The 20,050-nt window shown below is 42.9% G+C and overlaps 1 protein-coding gene across 2 annotated transcripts in view; it reads left to right on the top strand.

Moving 5' to 3' along the window:
• The first annotated feature begins 2,293 nt into the window (after positions 1-2,293).
• Positions 2,294-20,050, top strand: part of Ift140 (intraflagellar transport 140) — an 83,807-nt gene continuing 66,050 nt past the window's right edge. The window contains exons 1-8 of one of the 2 annotated variants that reach the window (XM_051181129.1): positions 2,294-2,490; positions 3,949-4,170; positions 11,607-11,728; positions 11,859-12,001; positions 14,235-14,410; positions 17,238-17,329; positions 18,190-18,296; positions 19,189-19,334. In XM_051181129.1, the coding sequence (XP_051037086.1) occupies positions 2,344-2,490; positions 3,949-4,170; positions 11,607-11,728; positions 11,859-12,001; positions 14,235-14,410; positions 17,238-17,329; positions 18,190-18,296; positions 19,189-19,334 (1,155 nt within the window). In that variant the 5' untranslated portion in view covers positions 2,294-2,343. The remainder of the gene's footprint in view (positions 2,491-3,948; positions 4,171-11,606; positions 11,729-11,858; positions 12,002-14,234; positions 14,411-17,237; positions 17,330-18,189; positions 18,297-19,188; positions 19,335-20,050) is intronic. The other variant, XM_051181130.1, reaches the window with a different exon arrangement.

The following is a 20,050-nucleotide window of genomic DNA, read 5'->3' as shown; positions in this document are numbered from 1 at the left end:
CCGCGTCCTGCCATCCGAGGAAATGCAGCTAAACTCCGCGAAGCGCCCGCAGATGGCCTCTGCAGTGGAGTGGGCAGGATGAACCCAAGGAGAAAATACCAGGAAGCTTGGCGCAGCTTGCCCTGAGTAGCAAATAGTTCTGGTCCATCTATCAGCAGGCATCCCAAACTGTAACCCTGTGGCGGGCCTAAGATTCGGAACTACGCCGGGTGGTACCGACTGTCTTCGGCTTTTTCCGCCGCCAGCCACTAGTCGTTTCGGGAAGCATCGGAGGCGCTGCGCTCTCCTTCGACTGCTTCTGCTTTCCGAGCAGCGTTGTCCCGGCAACACAGAGGTACTGGGAATCTGGCGAAGTTAGATTCCTGTAGCTGAGTTGCAGAGGGGTCTGGGGCTGGAGTAGGGAGGGAATCCAGCCAGGCTCCGGGTGGGGTGGGTCCTCCAAGATGGGGATGGGGGCCTAGAGGTGACTTGCCAGGACCCTCTTGATTCTTCTATGCTGGCTTCATGAGTATCTCTTCCCTGCACAATCCTAGGGCCCCCTACTGAACTTATGGTTTGCCATGTGGTTTCCTCTGGATGCATTTAGCGTGAAGGGCGGAGGCGGGGCGGGGGGGGGTACAAGAAAGCCAAAATCCTGCGCTTAGTCGACCTTCGGATGGTTTATAGAGAAACCAAGACCTGACTTGGACGGCTTTGAACTGCACAGTTTTTCAGTAATGTCTACGTGATGCAGCCAATGGCCTTATTCTGGCCCAGAGGGTGGCCACCGGTCACTCGTTACCCCTGAAAGTCTACTTTAGAGCCCATACTTGCGTTCCGGAGTGTTTCAGATGAGTAACTTTTCTTTAAGCCTTGTTAGTATAACAGATTCTTTCCAAAAAGTTGATGGAGGCATTTACTTCTGACGATTCTAAAAATGAGGATCAATTGACTGGAAAAAGTGAAATTTTCTTTTTCTTGTTTTATGTCCTAGATACTTAGAGCTTGTTTTTGAAGAAAGGGTAAGTACTTGTTCCTGAACTAAAGCCATTAACAGATTCTTGTTAAGTAGTTATTTTATTGTGAACGAGTCTGCCTCCTAAAGTTTACTTTAATAACATTTTAATTATGTGGCTGAGGTTGATACTCATTTAAAAACTTAAGTGCTAGTGAAAGAGAATGAACGATTAAAACGTTGTATAAAATGGCTTTATTGAAACTAGCACGTACTCCATTTTTTAAAAAATAAGATTTTTTTCCTTTTTTTTTTTTAAGACAAGGTCTCATCATGTAGCCTTGGCTGCCTGAAACTCACTATGTAACATACATAGGGCCTCCTGCCTCTTCTTTGTGAGTGCTGGGATTAAAATCTTGTGCCACTGTTTGGCGCGCGCGCGTGTGTGTGTGTGTGTGTGTGTGTGTGTGTGTGTGTGTGTGTGTGTGTGTGTGCACATGCATGTGCACCAGCAAAGGCATTACAGGCAGTTGTGAGCTTCCAGATGTGAGTACTGGGACTTGAACTTAAGTTGTCTAGAAGAGTACTCTATGCTCTCTTGAGCAGAGAGCCATGTAACATTTCAAATTTAGCTTCTCGATGGTCACTGTAGTTTTGTGATCCAGAATGTCTAATAAGAGACAGCTTCTTGTCCTCTACCACCTGGAAGTCATAGCTAGACAGCATTCTTTTTTTAAATTTATTTATTTTTATTTTATGTGCACTGGCATTTTGCTTGCACGTATGTTTGTGTGAGAATATCAGATCTTGGAGTTACAGATGGTTGTGAGCTACCATATGGGTGCCTGGAATTGAACCTGGGTCCTTTAGAAGAATAGCCAGTGCTCTTAACCCCTGAGTCATCTCTCCATCCCTATACAACATTCTTGAGCTTTATGGTTTTACTGAAACTGAATGATGTTTTTCTCCTTTTTCCCTTGTACAGGTATTTTCTTATGGGCAGTTTGTTTTTATTTTGTTTCAAAGTTTTCTTTGAAGGTATCTGTAGAAATGGAAATCATGTTTATTGTGTCTGGAATGAGAATTAATCAAAAATTAGTTGAAACATTGGTTTCAGTGCTCATTTGATTTCATTCTCTTTTTAGTTATTTCTTTGATGGCAATGAATTTTACTTCTTTCCCATCACAATGTGGATCATTCTAAGTCCAATTGTTTGCTTCTAATGTTATATTCCTTCGTAATAAAGATTTCTAACAAATGAACTTGCCCACATTAGTCTAAAGAACACTTTTAAGGTGCTAAGTGTTTTTGTAGATTTGCTTCCCTTTTGTTATTTTATATGTAGATGCTCTTGGTTTCACCCCCCCCCCCTTTCAGGTTTCATCCCCGACCAGATCTATGCATCATCATGGCACTGTATTTTGACCACCGAATCAAAGCCCCAGATGCATCCAGATCTCCCTCGCACATCACCTGGCACCCCACCCACCCATTCCTGGCGGTAGCATCCCTAAGCCCATCTTGTGGAGGCAATGTAGACATCTACCTTGAACAAGTGAGTCATCAGAAGTACTTTGACTTCAGCAGCTTCTAGCTCTTATATTCTTTTCTTTTCTTGAGGCATGGGGGCAAGGAGTTGGGATAACCCAGCTCTAGATTCTCCTCATCAGTTCTTCCTAATGGCCAAATTATGCCTGGTCATCCAAGCCCTCCATATGGCAGTTCTTTTATCCCTGTCACATAGATTCAAGAACATGCTTACACCTGACTCCTGTGCTGTACATGCCTTCTTCAACTCTCCATGTTGGCCCTTTGAATTTTTTTTCAATTTATCTATTTTATGTGTGTGATTGTTTTGCCTGACTGTGTATATACACACATCTTCAAAATCAGAAGAAGGCACTGGATCCATGGAGTTATAAATGGTTGTGAGCCATCATGTTGTTGTTGGGAACCAAACCCAGGTCTTTAGCAAGGTGAGTAAGTGCCCTGAACCACTGAGTCATCTCTCCAGTCCCATGTTGACCTTTTCAAGCTACACTACTTTCCTACGGCTGCTATAACAAATTTACCACAAACTAGGTGTTTTTCAAGAATATAAACTCCTTTTCTCGAAGCTATAGAGGCCTTAATATACAAGATCTAGATCTTGCTGGCTAGCCAGCCTAACTGGGGCAATTAGCTCCAGGTTCACATGAGAGACTCTGTCTCAAAATAAGGTGACCTTCAAGATAACTCAGTGAGTAAAGGTGCTTGCTTCCAACCCCAAAGACCTGAGTTCAGTCTACAGGACCCACATGATGGAAGTAAAGAATTAATTCTCCCAAGTTGTCCTCTGACCTCCACACACATCATGGCACACACTTGTATACGTGCATATACACACAAAATAAGTAATTTTTGTTGTTGTTTTTGAGACAAGGTTTCTTTGTGTATTCTGACTGTTTAGGAACCTACTCTGTAGACCAGGCTGGCCTACTCAGAGATCAACCTGCCTCTGCCTCTGGCATATGTTAAAGACATATGCCAACAGCTTATTGTTTAAAAAAGTAAATATTTAAAAAGAGATTTTATTTTTATTTTCTGTATGTGAATGCATATGTGTGCCAAAAACCTTTGGATACTAGAAGACATCAGATTCCTGGAGCTGGAGTTAGAGGTGATTGTGAGCCATCTAACTTGGATGCCAGGAACTGATCAGGTCCTCTGAAAGAGCAGCAAGAACTCTTAACTGCTGAACCATCTCTGCAGCCCCCAATAATTAATTAATTATTAATAATAAAATATTAATAATAAAATTAATTAAAAATAATGTGGAGAGTGAGAAAGATACCCATCATCAGCCTCTAGTCTCCACACACATGTACTTGCACATGTGCATCCAAGCACACATCCCCTCATTAAATAGCTCTTCTGATCTTAAAATAGCTGATGTGAATTATGTGAGTTAAACAGTTTCTTGCTATACCTGCCACTATCTACAATGGGAGATTTTACTTCTTGTCCCACATAGGGTGAGCCTGTGCCTGACACCCACATTGAGAGGTCCTTCTGTGTCACTTCACTGTGCTGGCACCCAACAAGGCTTATCCTGGCTATTGGCTGGGAGACTGGAGAAGTGATAATGTTTAATAAGCAGGACAAGGAGCAGCACACAGTGCCCCTGCCACATACCACTGACATTGCCATCCTCAGTTGGAGTACCAGTGGGAGCTGCCTGGTATCTGGAGATAAGGTAAGAAGTACACAATCTCCATCCCCACCATGCATATAGGGATGCATGTGAAAGATGCTAAAGACCAAGTTATTTGAAATGTGTGGTTTCTAGAGTCAATTGATCTCTTCAGGCATAATTGCAGATATTTTTCTTATTATTTTTTAATGATTGAGAATGTTAACTAGGCAGTGGTAGCCCACAGCTTTAGTCCCAGCAAACAGGAGGCAGAGGCAAGGAGATCTCTGAATTTAAGGTCAGCCTGATCTATAAATCAAGTTCCAGAGAAACATTGTCTCCTGTCTTGGGGTCAGGGGGTGGGGAGAGAGAATGTCATACATACCATATAATGTGTTTTGATCAACTCTACCCCACATTTTCTCCCCTCCAATTCTTCGCCTGTCCAAAGTACCCTGGTCCCTCCCAATTGTATGTGTTCTTTTTTTTTCTCTTTCTTATTTATTTATTTATTTATTTATTTATTTATTTATTTATGTATGTATGTATTTAAAGCCAAGACTGCAACTATTCATTCTAAGATTCCATCATGTACTAAAAAATTTGTCTATATTTTTTTAGGAAATTGTATTCGTGGATTTAGGTCCAGGATTTTGCCATGGATCATACATTACATTTAGCTGTTATTCTCATTAGTATTTTATCCAAGACCAATTCCCTGGTCTTATATTCTCCATTCCTCCCTCACCCTTTTGTCTTTCATAATACAGACATTTTGAGTTCAGACTAGTAGCTTTCTAGAATGTCCCTCAGTTTAAATATTTGACCATGACCTCATAATTACTTTCAAATTAAATATTTGGAGCAAGACTTTCACATAGTAGGTTTTATTGCTCAGTTTCCATCAATGTATCAAATATTCAACATGAACAACTTGTAACAAGGAAAGGTTTATTTTAACTTGTGATTTCAGGAATTCTAATATGTGGCTGATTGTCCATGTTGCTTTGGGCATGTGGTAATATAGTATATCAAGGCAAGTGTGCATAATGGAAAACATCTGTTCTCATCATGGCTGGTTACTGGGAAGCAAAGACAGACAGGGCCAGCCAACATCAAATATCCCAAGCACCCATGAGATGGAAGCAGGAGAATCAGAGTTGCAGGCCATCCTCAGCTACATAGCAAGTTAAGGCCAGCCTGAGACACACCTCAAAAAACAAGCAACAAAGCATTAATATCTTAGGCTAGAGGTCTAGTTTGGTGGTAGAGTGTTTGCCTAGCATGAACAAGTTCCTGAGTTCAATCCCCAGTAGTAGAAAAAGAAAGAAAGAAAAGAAGAGGAGAAAAATAATAAAGTAAAAGGAAGAGGGCCATTAAGATGGCTGAGCGGTGGGTAAGGGCACTAGCAGACAAACCTGATGACCTGAGTTTGATCCTAGGACCCACAGGATGGAAGGAGAGAGAATCATCTCCCACAGTTGTCCTCTGACTTCTATACATACTGTGTGGCTCACTCATGTTCTTCCCACCCCCCCCAGGGAAAATAAACAAATAAATGTGATAATGAAAATCAGTTTCTTGAAAGATGAACATATAGCATCTTGGTGGTTCTGTAAAATCCATTTCTCTAACTCTTGAAGGTGAGCATCAGTTCCAGGGAGCATTTCTATTTCTTTTTTCCCTCCATCCACTCCTCCCACCCCACCTCCCCTCTACCCCAGATCCACTCTTCCATTTCCCTTCAGAAACGAGCAGACCTCCCAGGGATATCCACAGAATACAGCATAATAAGATGCAATAAGACTAAGCACAAACCCTCATATCAGGGCTAGGCGAGGCAATCCAGAAGAAGGAAAGGGGTCCCAAAGGTAGCCAAAAGAGTCAAAGACACTCCCATTCCCACTGTTAGTAGTTCTACAAGAACAACAAGCCAACAACTATAACATATTTGCAGAGGACCTACCATAGACCCATGCAGGCTCCATAATTACTGTTTCCATTTCTGTGAGCCCCTATGAGCCCTACTTAGTTGGTTCTTGTGGTATCCTTGACTTTTCTGGCTCCTACAATTATTCCTCCCCTTCTTTCAAGAGGTTCCTCCAAGTTCCAAGGAAAGGGACCCTTAGAACTCTCCAATTTGGACTCTTTGTGCACCTAATGTTTTATTTTCCCATTTTTAATTGGGTTCTTCCTTTTTTAAAAAAAAAAATTTATTTAATTTTTTTGTTTTTATATCCCTACCACAGTTTCCCCTTCTTCCTCTCCTCAGCTCCTCCCCTACCCACTCCTCCTCTGTTTCTCTTCAGAAAAGGGCAGGCCTCTCATGGATACCAACTAGTCATGGTATATCAAGTTGTAGTGAGACTAGGAACCTCTTCTATTAAGACTGGATGAGGCAATCCAGTAGGAGGAAAGGTTCCCAAAAGCTGGCAACAGTCAGAGACAGCCTGGCTCCCACTGTTCGGAGTCTCACAAGAAGACCAAATTACCCAACTGTAACATAAAGAGGGCCTAGGTCACTCCCATGCAGGCTCCCTGATTATTAGTTCAGTCTCTTTGAGCCCAGGTTAGTTGATTCTGTGGGTTTTCTTCTGGTGCCCTTGACTCTGCTGGCTCCTACAATATTTCCTCCCCTTCTCCCTTAGATTTCCCAAGATCTGCCTAAAGTTTGGCTGTGGGTTACTGCATCTGCTTCCATCAGTTGCTGGGTGAAACCTCTCTGATGACAGTTGGGCTAGGCACCAATCTATGAGTATAGCAGAATATAATTAATGAGCTTTCCACCTTCATGTTATGAAATAGTCTGACAATCTCCTGTGAAATAGAATAATTCAGGATCATTACATTTCATCATTCCCATCTTGACAAAAATTAAGACACAGCTAACCAAACAGAATACTCAGGCATACAATGAAGCTCAGGTATGAGCTAAGTCCCTTGAGTCAGAATATTTAAGAAAAGAAATGTTAATCCTTTTCAGAAAGTCTAACATTGTGCTGGAACTAGTTTAATTATGAGCTAAAGCAGGAAGATACGAATAAAGAGTGAGCGAACATCCCTCACCAGGCTTGATCCTGGCAACTTCTCTACTTTTCGCAAGCACCCTGTTGTGCTCACCAAAGTAAGCAACCAGCTGAAGCCAGAAAATACATACTTAATCTGGGGCCAGCAGACTGTCCCATGCATCAGGCAAGAGCCCTGCATTTCATGAAGAAAGACTTTCATTTCCTTCTCTAAGTCTAGACTTTGGAAAGGACACCAGGCCACTTCACCCCAGCTCCTCATCTGTACCAGTCAAAAGCATCTGAGGAGGAAGCTAGCCCTACAAAGAAATACCTCCTGGGACCTCACTAAATGTCCATTAGAAATCCTAGAAGAGCCTAGAATGCCACCATAGAGACCAGGCCATTTGTCTCCTCCCAGTATCCCTTGCAGAGGCCAATATGAGAGTTAAGGAGACCTACACCCCAACATGTGGCAAGAGAGTCTTTAATCAAGCTTTACCAGAATGTGCTACTACAGTGCAGTATGCCCCTTAGACTCCCCACCAGTGTGCTAACATACAGTCCAGTAACCTTCACAAATGGAGCTGGTTTTACCTTCCAGCCAGTGTTCCTTTGTGATTATACTGTCGACAGCTACGTTGTATTAAATAATGAAGAAGGAATAAAAGAAGTTGAAGAGATACCAGGGCCACCCTTGTGAATGGTAAGGCTTCAAGTCCTCACAGGAAGGTGAAGACATAGAAAAGACACCCAGACTTGGAACCTGGTACTACTGTTCAATGTATTCCTATCAGGAAGGTGGCACAAAGAAGGCAGATGGGTCTCCAAGTCACTTTTTGTTCATATTTCTAGCTTAACAGGCATAAACATGAGGTCAGGAAGCTCAATGCATCCAATCATTTCTTTGTCAGACATTGGAAGTTTAACTCATAATTGCAACAGGTTCCTTTGCCCTCTGTCATATGAATGAGGGTCACATGGCTGTCTAAATGAATAAAAGACATTGTACCTGGGTACATTTCTTTTTTCATTTGTGTTTTGTTTTGTTTTTGAGACAATGTTTAGATTTGGAGCTTGTCCTGGAACTCGCTCTGTAGACCAGGCTGGCCTCGAACTCAAGAGTTCTGACTGTCTCTGCCTCCCTAGTGCTGGTATTAAAAGTGTGCACCACCACTGCCCAGCTCCTAGGTACATGCTAATAGAGCTACAGCCCAGCCCTAACTTATCAACTCTAAGTGTGTTTATAGTCCTTTAGTAAGGAAGGTCAGTGTCATATACAAGAACCCAACTGTTTTTGCAGTCTTTCTGTAATAGAATGTTCCAAGTTAGCAGTTGCTTGCAAAAAACTGGCATTTATGAGCTGAGTGGTGGTGGCCTGTTGCAAGTAGTATTCCCCGCCATCGGTCTGGTCCCACAGCCACACCAGCCCCAATTAACACACCGAGACTCTGTATTTGATATAATGCTGTTGGCCAAGTACTAGTTTCTTATCGGCTAGCTCTGTCTTAATTATTAACCCATTTCTATTAATCTAAGTATTTCCACATGGTCTCATCTTACCCGAGAGTGGGCCTGAACCTCAGTTCTCTCCAGTCTCTACATGCTGACTCCTCCTTATTCCTCTTTCCTCCTTGTCTCCTAGCCCCTCCTATCTTCCTTTTCTATTGGCCAACAGTGCTTTATTCATTAACCAATACGAGAAACATATTTACAGAATGACATCTCCCATCGGTGGCCCATGCCTTTCATCTCAGCCCTCAGGAGGCTGAGGCAGGCGGATCTCTATGAGATTGAGGCTAGCCTGGTCTACAGGGTTACTTCCAGGACAGGCTCCAAAGCTACACAGAGAAACCCTGTCTTGAAAAATCAAAAGGAAAAAGAAACTGGTGATTATGTCCAATAACTTCTTCCCTAAATCAGTAGCCCAGAAATATGGATATGTGTGAATGTTTAGGAACCCGTCTGACCTGTCATCTGGGAGCTAATTAATTAAAATCAGAGATATGAACATCTCACAAGTCATAGCATATGCAGCCCTGTGCCCACACCCAGGTGCCCTCATAGTGCTCAACTCTAGGAAAGTTTCATTTTCCTACCTTTTCATGTTTTGTTTTTCTCACTGTATAACATTTTTAACTTTAAAAAAAATTAATTTCAGCTGTAGGAGTTCCCTAGTAGAGTTTTTCAGGTCACTTATGTAAACTATCATATCATCTGCAAATAGTGAAAGTTTGACTTCTTCCTTTCTAATTTGTATCCCCTTGATCTCCTTTTGTTGTCTTACTGCTCTAGCTAGAACTTCAAGTACTATATTAAAGAGTTATAGAGAGAGTGGACGGCCTTGTCTTGTTCCTGATTTTAGAGGAATCTAAGTTTCTTTCCATTTAGTTTGATGTTGGCTGTTGGTTTACTGTATATTGCTTTTATTGTATTTAGGTATGTTCCAATAGGACCGACCCAGACCCTCTGAACATGGGTCTCAGAAGGCCTGGGCAGTCTATGAGACCTCTGACAGTGGAACCAGGTTGTATTCCTGGTGCAGAAAAGGACTTCGGGAGCACATTCCCCATGGAGGGATACTCCCTTAGCCTAGAGGCAGGAGGGAGGGCCTAGACCCTACCCCAAATGACTTGACAGATTTTGATGATCCCTCCTGGAAGGCATCACTCTCCCTGTGGAGTGGGTGGGGAAGGGGATGGGGAATCAGGAGGGGAGGCATGGGAGAATGGGAGGGAGAGGGAACTGGAATCGGTATGTAACATAAGAAAAAAATAATTTTTGAAAAGTATAGTAAAAAAAGAAAAAGAAAAATATCTGTTGTGTTAAAAAAAAATTCTGCTGGGTGATAGCACATGCCTTTAATCCTAGCCCTTGGGAGACAGAGATAGGTGGATCTCTGTGAGTTCGAGGCCTGCCTGATCTACAGAGAGAGTTCCAGTACAGCCAGAGCTACACAGAGAAACCCCATCTTGAAAAACAAACAGAATTTCTAAACACGTTGCAGAGTCAAGGAGTGTCAGTTTCATAATATATCTTCTTCATATCATATGTGTGCTTATGTTTCATGCATAATCTTTCTCAGAGACCCAAATATATTTTTTTGAAGGCCACATGATTTAAAAATCCTTTTCCTGCCTAAAATAAGGGTGGTGTCACCCAGCAGTTTGGGATAGTGATGATTGGGGGAGGACAGCAAAGAAAGTTCACAGGTTCTATAATGTCTACTAGCCTTGACTGGAGAAACAGCCCTTGGGGAATGCTTGAGTATTAGGGTGAAGAGATTCAGATTGAAACATAGTCTTCTGCCAAAGCTTGACTCATTCCCCAGTCAGTTGAACCAGTTGTGATGGAGTCACATTTAGACTTCTCTAGCACTTACCTATGTAATTGGTCTGGGCCTTTGATGACTTCCAGATCAAACACACCAGTTCAGCAACAGCATTTAGATTATAACTAAAGCAGGAAATAAATACTTAAGAGTCCATGTTGATATAAACATGTGCTTATTAGTAAACAGATTATAGAAAAGAGACAACTCTCTTATGCTGAAGAATACCAAATGATTTATGTAGATACTTTATCCTTGGCTCCCACCCCTTAACTGAGAAGGATATGCACTGCATCCTTCTTTCTCAGGAGTACAGCGTAGAAAAGGAGGAAAAAGAGTCACTTTACAACAGGTAAAAGCTACCTCTACATGAGGTCATGGTCAACATCACAGTGATGAATGTATTCTAGTAGGGACCTTCTAGTAGGGAACTGCTTCTCTGGTCCTGCCATAACAAAACTATAACCCCCATCCAGCTATGGAGAAAAGGTCAGATAAATCTCAGTGGAGCTTTGCCCTACACTGTACATGGGCAGCAACTTAATGCTAAGCAAATGGAATGCTGAAGAAATCATGGTCCACAGGAGCATAAGAAGACATGACAGCTAATGTCATGTGGGATCCTAGGCAGGCTCCTAGGACAGAAAAGGGATACTAAGGGAAACCGAAGAACTCTGAATGAAGTACTGTGAACTTAGTTGGTGGTGATATAAATATTAGCTCATTAATTCCAGGCAAGTGCTTTTTTCCCATGGGAGTGCTAAAGACTGAATTCAAGGCTTGTACTACGAAAGCACTTTACTGCCAAGCTGTATCCCAAGCTCTAGCTCATTAACTCTAAGAAGTGTACCCTACAGTATAGTAGTATAGTAGTAGGGGAAACTGCAATCATACATAGGAACTCTGTACTGTCTATGTAATCTTCCTGTAAATCAGAATCTCTTCTAAAGTTAGCAGCACATGACAGCTGCTCTCTAGGAGTGAGGAAGAGGGGGGGGCACAGGGAAGAGTTGTGGTTCTATATACTTTGAATCGTTTGGCATTTCCATGGTGCATGTGTAGTACAGTAATGTTTTTGAACAAGGAACCGCCAATGTTGTGTTACTCCATTTATTGTTCACCTCCAACCAGTGTTCTTTACACATGTATTTGACCTCCTGCAGCTTGGGGTCCTGCTCTTGTGGAGACTGGACCAGAGGGGCCGAGTACAGGGGACACCACTCCTGAAACATGAATATGGGAAACCACTCACCCATTGCATCTTCCGGCTCCCTCCTCCTGGAGAGTAAGTAGGAAGCCCCACAGGTCTGGCTTTATCTCTCCCTTCATCCTGGGGGTGGTGTGTGGCTCCTGACCCAGGTGGACCCAGCCTCAAGTTTTCTAGAAATCTTGACTGCTGTATCCTTTACTCTCAGGGATCTAGTTCAGTTGGCAAAGGCAGCAGTAAGTGGTGATGAAAAAGCGCTGGACATGTTTAACTGGAGAAAAAGCAGCTTTGGAAGTTTCCTGAAGACGGGGTCTCAAGAGGGGCTGTCTTTCTTTGTCAGTCTGATGGATGGTGAGCAAATCGGGATGTAATTGTAGATTTCATCCAAAGAGATTTATTTTAGGCTGACAGCAGTGCTTCTGTGTAAAATGACTACAGACCTCAGTGCGTACATCTCTGGATGCTTGGCTCCCTGAAGATGTTCTCCTGATTAGGTGGTGCTGTGCTTGCTCTAGCAGAGATGAGGACAGGCCATCTTAATTGGATTTAAAGGGTTTTCCTTGAGTTTTGTTTTGTTGTTGTTGTTGTTTTGCTTTGTTTTGTTTTGTTTTGTAGCCTAGGCTTGTCTCCAATTTATGATCTTTCAGCTGCCACAAACTCCTAAATATTGGAATTATAGGCATACACCACTGTCTAGGCCCTGCTCATAAAGAAGTTTTTAGGATTTTTATCTGGTTGATTAATTTTTTTTGTTGGTAGTGTTTTGCTCTGGGGGTTTGTTGTTGTTTTTGTTTGTTTTCTTTTTGAGACAGGGTCTTACTATGTACCCCTGGCAGGCCGAAAACATCCTGTGTAGACCACTCTGGTCACCTGCTTCTGCCTCCCAAGTGCCACCACACCCCACGCCTGCCCTCATTGGTTTTTGGAGACAGGGTTTCTCTGTGTAGTCTTGACTGTCCTGGAACTCACTCTGTAGACCAGGATGGCCTTAAACTCACAGAGACCCACCTGCCTCTGCCTCACTAGTGCTATGATTAAAGGTGCACACTCGGCCGCTGCCACCACCACCCAGCCTCATGAAGCTTTTAATCAGCAATTCTATACTGACTGCATAGCAGCAGAGACAGTGGAGATGGTTTTGGATGGTTCATTTCCCATTCCCCTGTTATTCAGGAAGCATAAGCATCACAATGGTTTGCCCTTGTAGCCTGTAGCTACCCTCATAGAGGCTGCTATTAAGCACCACCTGCTCATTGTATTTTTACCTATTTTTGCAATTTTGTTTCTGTTTTTGTTTTTGCCTAGTTTGAGCATAAACTCTTGGAACCCTCCTGCCTTAACTTCCTGAATGCGGAGAGTATAGCTATACCACCTGTTGATTTTAATATCACTTGTTCTCAGTATAAACAGGAGACAGCCAAGGCTGAAATAAGTACACTTTGAAGCTAATGAGAAAGAGTAATAGTCAGGTGTGGTACCTTTCCCAGGAAATGAGAACCATAGGAGGTGGCTGAGTTTGAGAAGGAAGCTTTTGATGTTGGAAGAGGTCATGGGGTTTATAATTTCTGAATAGGAGAAACCTCTTCATTTTAGAAGATAAAGAGATTGAGTCTGTGTAGAGTGACAGTTGAGGAAGTCCCACAGGTGGGTGCATCACCGTGGGGCAGGGAGAAGGGTATAGCAATGAGAACTACTATGGAAGGAATGATGCTAGTAGCCTGGAAGAGGATATATGCAGAGCTATGGAGGACCTAGATCTAGATCTCTGCCTATCCCCCGAGATGTGGGTGTTAGCATACAAGGTCATGTATGTGCTTTAATGTCCCTCTGTAGAAGATGGGAATTTTATTAGTGTCTGCTGTCATATTGTCTAATGACCCTGCTCCATAACCTCTGCTTATTAAATAATAATTGTTAAAATTAACTTAGATGACTGTGACCTTTCCATTTAACGAGAACTCAAGTTACCCATGGAGAATAAGATGAGACCAGAGGGCAAGAAGGTCCCCTGTGGAGGCTCTTGAAGACCTTCAGAATTGATCCAGAGAATCCTGGGAACTCACCCATCCTTGGTCACCTAAAAAGAAACAAAGGAGTCACACCAGATGGTGCTGACCAGTGTTGAGGGCAGGACAGGAAGAGGAGGAGTCTAGGTGGAGAGGCATGTACCATAACCAAGTCATATACCCCAGCAACCTCCCACAAAGGGAGAACTGTGGCTGGGTTAAGCTGGACAGAGAGAGATGGAGGGGGTCTTCCAGTGGAGTGGGAGCAAGTAACAGGGGGACTGAAGGCTGCTGATGGAGTGAAAGTGGATGCCAGCGTGGGATGGTTAGAACTACCCATTGCTGGAGAGGAGGAAGAGGAGACTGAAGGAGCTGGAGGGGGAATCCACACAGTCAGCTATGCTGGCCACTAAAGCAGGGATGTGTCAGAGATGGTAGCCTAAGAAACATTGTGGCAAATGTCTTAAGCTCTTAGAAAGATGATAGGCCTATTGTGAGAGCATCCTTAAATTGACAGAAACTGTTGCTCATGGGTACCATTGAAAGACAGATGAGCCAGCAGCCACCTTTCTCCCCAGGGACAGTGCACTATGTGGACGAAAAAGGCAAGACTGCCCAGGTGGCATCCACAGATAGCTCCATCCAGATGCTTTTCTACATTGAGAAGAGAGAAGCACTAGTTGTGGTCACACAGAACCTCCTCTTGTCTCTGTATGTGGTGACTCCTGAGGGGGAAGCTGAAGAAGTAATGAAGGTATGTGAAAGACCAGCAGGCCTACTGGCTTATGATAAAGACCTGGGATTCTTGCCTGTTTTGACTGTCTTACTATCTGGATTAGCAAGGCTGAAGAGCTGTCACTTGCTTGAAAGAGCAGCTAGCCTAGTCATTCAGTGCCACTTCTTACTCTAGGCTATCAGTGTAAGTGAGGAAAATGAAAGCTTTTCTAGTATCTCTGAACACGTCTGTGTCTGTCTCAACTAGAGAATTCACTTTCAGCATCTCATTAGACTTCCACAAAGGAATGGATAGAACAGGAGACAATGTCCCCACCTTCCAGCTGTATGGAAGAGCCTCTAAGGAGGCTCATTTATTGTTCCAGAGCTGGGGGTGGCATTGCCTGGTGTCTATTACAATGGTAGATCTACACCATGGTCTTTTTGTGTTGTTTTGTTTTGTGTTATCAGTAAGGTTTTTCCTGCCGGCCGGTCTGGTCCCACTGCCATGCCAGCCCCAAATAACACACAGAGATTCTGTATTTGGTATAATGCTGTGGGCCAGTTACTAGTTTCTTATCGGCTAGCTCTGTCTTAATTATTAACCCATTTCTATTCATCTAAGTACTTCCACGTGGTCTTATCTTACCAGAGAGAGGGGCTGGCATTCTTCTCTCTATCCTCCATCTTGGATCTCCTCCCTACTACTTCCTCTCTCCTCCTGGTCCCACCTATCTTGCTTTCCTATTGGCCAACAGTGCTTTATTCATTAACCAATACGAGAAACATATTTACAGAATGCATCTTCCATCAGTTTTGTTTTGTTTTGTTTTTTGAGACAGGGTTCATCTGTAGTTTTGGAGGCTGTCCTGGAACTTTCTCTGTAGACCAACCTGTCCTCAAACTCACAGAGAACCGCCTGCCTCTGCCTCCCAAGTACTAGGATGAAAGGCCTGCACCACCACCTCCTGGCTTCATCATGGTCTTTTACATAGGTGTTTATTTTGTTTTATACAGTGAGCACTCAGTTACCTTGGCTGAACTGTAATGCCAGCTGTGTTGTTAGCCCTGAGATCCTCTGCATGTTTAAGAGGTCCACTAGAAAGGTGTCCAGTGCCACATGCTCCTGGATAAAGGTCACTTGTGCACCCTGTGTAGTTCATTTAAGAGCACTGCTGCTCGCTGCCCCCTGTTAATGGTTTGCTCCCCTTCCATTTCTTTTATTTTTTTTTTAAGTATGTGTAGGAGTTTTGCCTACATGAATATCTCTACTGCATACATGTGTGGTGCCCATGGAGGTCAGAAGAGAGTGTTAGATCCCATGAAACTAGAGTTGTGAGCCACCATGTGGGTCCTGGGAGTTGAACCCAAGTCCTCTGGAAGAGCAGCCAGTGCTCTTAAATGTTGAGCTATCTCTCCAGCCCTCTTTTGTTTCTTTTATCAGTTTTGTTTTGGTTTGGTTTTTTTGTTTGTTTGTTTGTTTGGTTGGTTGGTTGGTTTTTCAAAATAGGGTTTGCCTGTGTAGCTTTGGCTGTCCTGGAACTCAATCTGTAGACTGTGTTGGCCTCAAACGCACAGAGATCTGCCTTCCACTGGGATTAAAGAAGTGCACCACCACCCATAGCGTGTTTGTTTTGTTTTGTTGTTTCTTTGTTTGTTTGTTTGTTTGAGACAAGATTTCATGTTTTCGCATTGGTCTGCAATTTGCTATATAGCCAAGGCTTACCTTGAACTTCTGATCCTCCTGCCATAGTCTATTTAATTCTGGGATTATAGGTGTGAGTCAGAATGCCCAGCTGGTCTTGACTTATAAGAATCCCTGAACCATAGAGAACGCTGAACTTTCCCTGAGTTGGAGAGTTCATTGTATCATATAACAGCAGTTGAGAATAGTCCTTGAGTTGCATGGACTAAGTGTCTTAGCTTGAGCCAACTTGATAAATAGCCACTTACTATATAGTTTATCAACAGACATTTCACTCACAGTTCTGGAAACAGGAAGTCCAAATAGACTACAACCATTTCAGTTCTTGCTGAGAGATGGATTTCTGGATTACATAGAGTAGCATCCCTATGTCCTTAGATGGAGTCTGGAGAGGAGGAGGAAGAGAACACATGAGCTTGAGGGAAAGTGATCTTAGGACCAGATTCCACCATCCTCCCTTAATTGCCTTCTAAAGGCCCTATCTACACATTCAGTAACATAGGCAGTTGGTACTTCAACATATGAATGAGATGGGGAGGACATACCATAGCTCATAGCACCTTGCTTCAGGTACCTGACTAGCTCCTACTGGTTGTTGGACTCTGGAAAAGTTTGCTTTCTGCACTAAATTGTGATGGGAGACCTTCCCTATAGTATAGTTGTGACAGTGCAAGGAGTGTTTACTATCCTCTCTAGAAATGCCCACCATGCACTAGATCAAATATCTCTGCATGTGTAAGTTGCTGTTTGCTTCAGCCTTTACATCTCTTTCTTAATCTTTTTAGAATTTTTATTTTATGTGTATGGGTGTTTTGCCTGCACACATGTCTGTGTACCATGAGTGTACCTAATGCCCACTGAGGCCAGAAGAGGTGGTTGGATCCCCTGGAACTGGAGTTAAAGACAGTTGTAAAAAGCTATGTGGTTGCTGGGAATCAAACTCTGGTCCTCTGGAAGAGCAGTCAGTGTTCTTAAACTGAGTCATCTCTCCAGCCTGACCTCTTAAAAATAAGACCAGCTCTCCATTTCCACTGTTTGTTCTGTGTTATGACCCCTTGGTGAATCTCAGTGATGCTACTGAAGACCAGGCTAACACAATTTCATCAGGCATCTTAGCAAGAGCCTTGTGCTTCTTTTAAGTTGCTTTTTTTCCCCCATACAGGTAAAGTTGAGTGGGAAAACAGGCCGCCGGGCAGATATCGCTTTGATAGAGGGCAGCCTTCTTGTCACAGCCATCGGAGAACCAGTGCTCAGGTGAGAGCCTGTCTTCCCATTCAGATCCCTGGAAAATCCTGTCTGGAATGGACTCTTTAATATATACATGGATAATGCACATTGTTATGAATTTGTGCATTAGACAGGTCTATGAAGCTAAACAATGGTGGCTCCAGGAGTCCTCACATACTCCAGCTGTCCTTCCTGCTTTCCCCATGCCTTCAGGCAGCATGACTCGATGACATCTGCCCTTGGAATCACTTTGCCTGGTTTGGGAGTAATTTGTTTTTGATATAGGGTCTTGCTACTACTGATTATCCTGGTGTCCAGCTCCTGGGCTCAAGCACCACTCCTGCCTTGGCCTCTGAAGTAACTACGACTCCAAACCTAGTTCTGCATAATTTCTTAGGACTGGCATAAATAGGCTGGGCTTTTGGTGACACATGCCTTTAATCCCAGCACTTGGGAAGCAGAGACAGGTGGATTTCTGTGAGTTCAAGGCCAGCCTGATCTACAGAGCTAGTTCCAAGACAGGGTCCAAAGCAATACAGAGAAACTCTGTCTCCAAAAACAAAAACAAGAACAAACAAACAAAAAAGATTGGCATAAATAGAAATAGGCATTTTGGTATCTTTTTGGCCACTCATAATGTTCAACATAATGTTCACTGTTACTGTGTGTAGCTGGGTTCCTATGTTCTCTTCTTCCTCTAATGCCACATAAACTTATCCTTTAGTAACCACCCTTTTTAATCATAAACAGTATATCATCAGGTTTCTTTTTTGTATTAGGAGTCTATAGAGCACAGCTCAGAGTTTTCTTCTAGGCCTGATCCAGCCCTCCAGTCAGAAGAGGGCACTAATATAACCCTTCACAGGACTTCCCTCTTTCTATTGCAGATTCTGGGACTTAGAACGAGGAGAGAATTACATATTGAGTCCACAGGAGAAGTTTGGCTTTGAAAAGGGAGAGAATATAAACTGTGTTTGTTTCTGTAAAACCAAAGGTGAGATTTCATGACCTGACATGAGAGGAATAGAAACAACTTCAAGCCTTGTGTCAAGAAAGAAATAAATTATAGTGAGATTTAGAGCTTATTCAAAGATAGAGGCTGGGTGTGGTGTCACACTCCAACCTTTAATCCCAGAACTCAGAAGGCAGAAGCAGGTAGATCTCTGTGAGTTCAAGGTCTATATTGTGAGTTCCAGGCCAGCAAAAGCTACATAGTCATATGAAGTACTTTTTTTTTTTAAGATTTATTTATGTATATGAGTCAGATCCCATGATAGATGGTTGTGAGCTACATGTGGTTGATGGGAATTGAACTCAGGATCTCTGGAAGAACAGCTAATGCTCTTATCTGCTGAGCCATCTCTCCAGCCTGTGAGATACTGGTTTTTGGTTTGGTTTTTTTGTTTTGTTTTGTTTTGTTTTTTTCCCCCTCAATATCTAGAATTATTTTCAAATTCGGTTCTAAGGTAAGCTTTTTGGTTTTTCTATATTTATTTTACATACCAATGACAGTTTCCCTTCTCTCCCTTCTTCTCTTCCCCCTGATCTCCCTCATCCACTCCTCAGAAAGGGTAAGGACTCCCATGGGGAGTCAACAAAGCCTGGCACGTGTCCAACCCCCCCCACCCCCACCCCCACCTGGCGTCAAGGTACTGTTTTTAAAAAAGAAAGATAAGTAAGTTATTGTTATCAATCAGTCAAAGATGAACAAGTGACAACAAAACCTTCTTATTTCACGTCACTGCGTCAGCCCTGCTGAGTATTCAGCACTGGTGGAGCATTGGGGAAACAGCCTGAGTAAGACAGATTGGAAACAGAAAACAGCATCTACCAGCACCTTTTAAATCTTTCCCAACAAGTAACATGTGCTTTGCTTTTACCTGTAGGTCTCCTGGCAGCTGGGACCAATAAAGGGCGAGTAGCCTTGTGGAAGAAAGTGCCAAACTCCCCAAGTGGCAGGGGGGTTGAGGGCAAGGACATGTGGGCCCTTCAAACACCTACTGAGCTTGAAGGAAACATCACACAAATAAAGGTACAGTATAAGCTCTGTAGCACATTTGGTACACTCATTGTCTGCTGTACCAAACAGAGAACATAATTAACTGGGAGTCTTTTTTTAAAATCACTTATCCAATTTATCACCAGAAAAATAATACTAACAAAAAATTATTATATAGATATGCAATCCCAATACTTATGAACCTGAGGCATGAGGCCAGCCTGGGTTAAATGGGGGTGGCAGTACACACCTTTAATCCCAGCACTCAGGAGGCAGAGGCAGGTGGATCTCTGAGTTCAAGGCCAGCTTGGTCTACAGAGTGAGTTCCAGAATAGCCAGGGCTACACAGAGAAAACTGTCTGGGGGGTGGGGGGGGTATTTAAGTCAGGTATGGTGGTACATGCCTATAGTCCCAGTTACTTGGAAGGTTGAGGCAGGGGAATCACTGAATTCACAAGTTTGAAGAAAACTAGATAACTTAATGATATAAATTGCCTGTAAGTTTGCAGAAAATAATAAACATGAATATGTCATAATCAGAATGGCAAATTCCTAGCAGATGCCCTGCAGCTAGAGCAGACTCTGGGTAGAACAGCCACACAGGTGTCTGCCTGCCAGTTCACAGTTCAAGTCTATCAGAATTTTAAAATGTTTTTACAAAGGGCATATTTTACCTCTTTAAAGGTTTTTAAGTTGTTTTTTAAATAACAAGAAGTGGCTTGTGTGCTCTTCTAGGGAGCATTTATATA

The sequence above is a fragment of the Phodopus roborovskii genome, unplaced genomic scaffold (assembly GCF_943737965.1).
Source record: "Phodopus roborovskii unplaced genomic scaffold, PHOROB, whole genome shotgun sequence".
NCBI lineage: Eukaryota > Metazoa > Chordata > Mammalia > Rodentia > Cricetidae > Phodopus > Phodopus roborovskii.
Note: the sequence above shows the minus strand (reverse complement) of the source record. Positions and strands in the feature narration are given on the sequence as shown.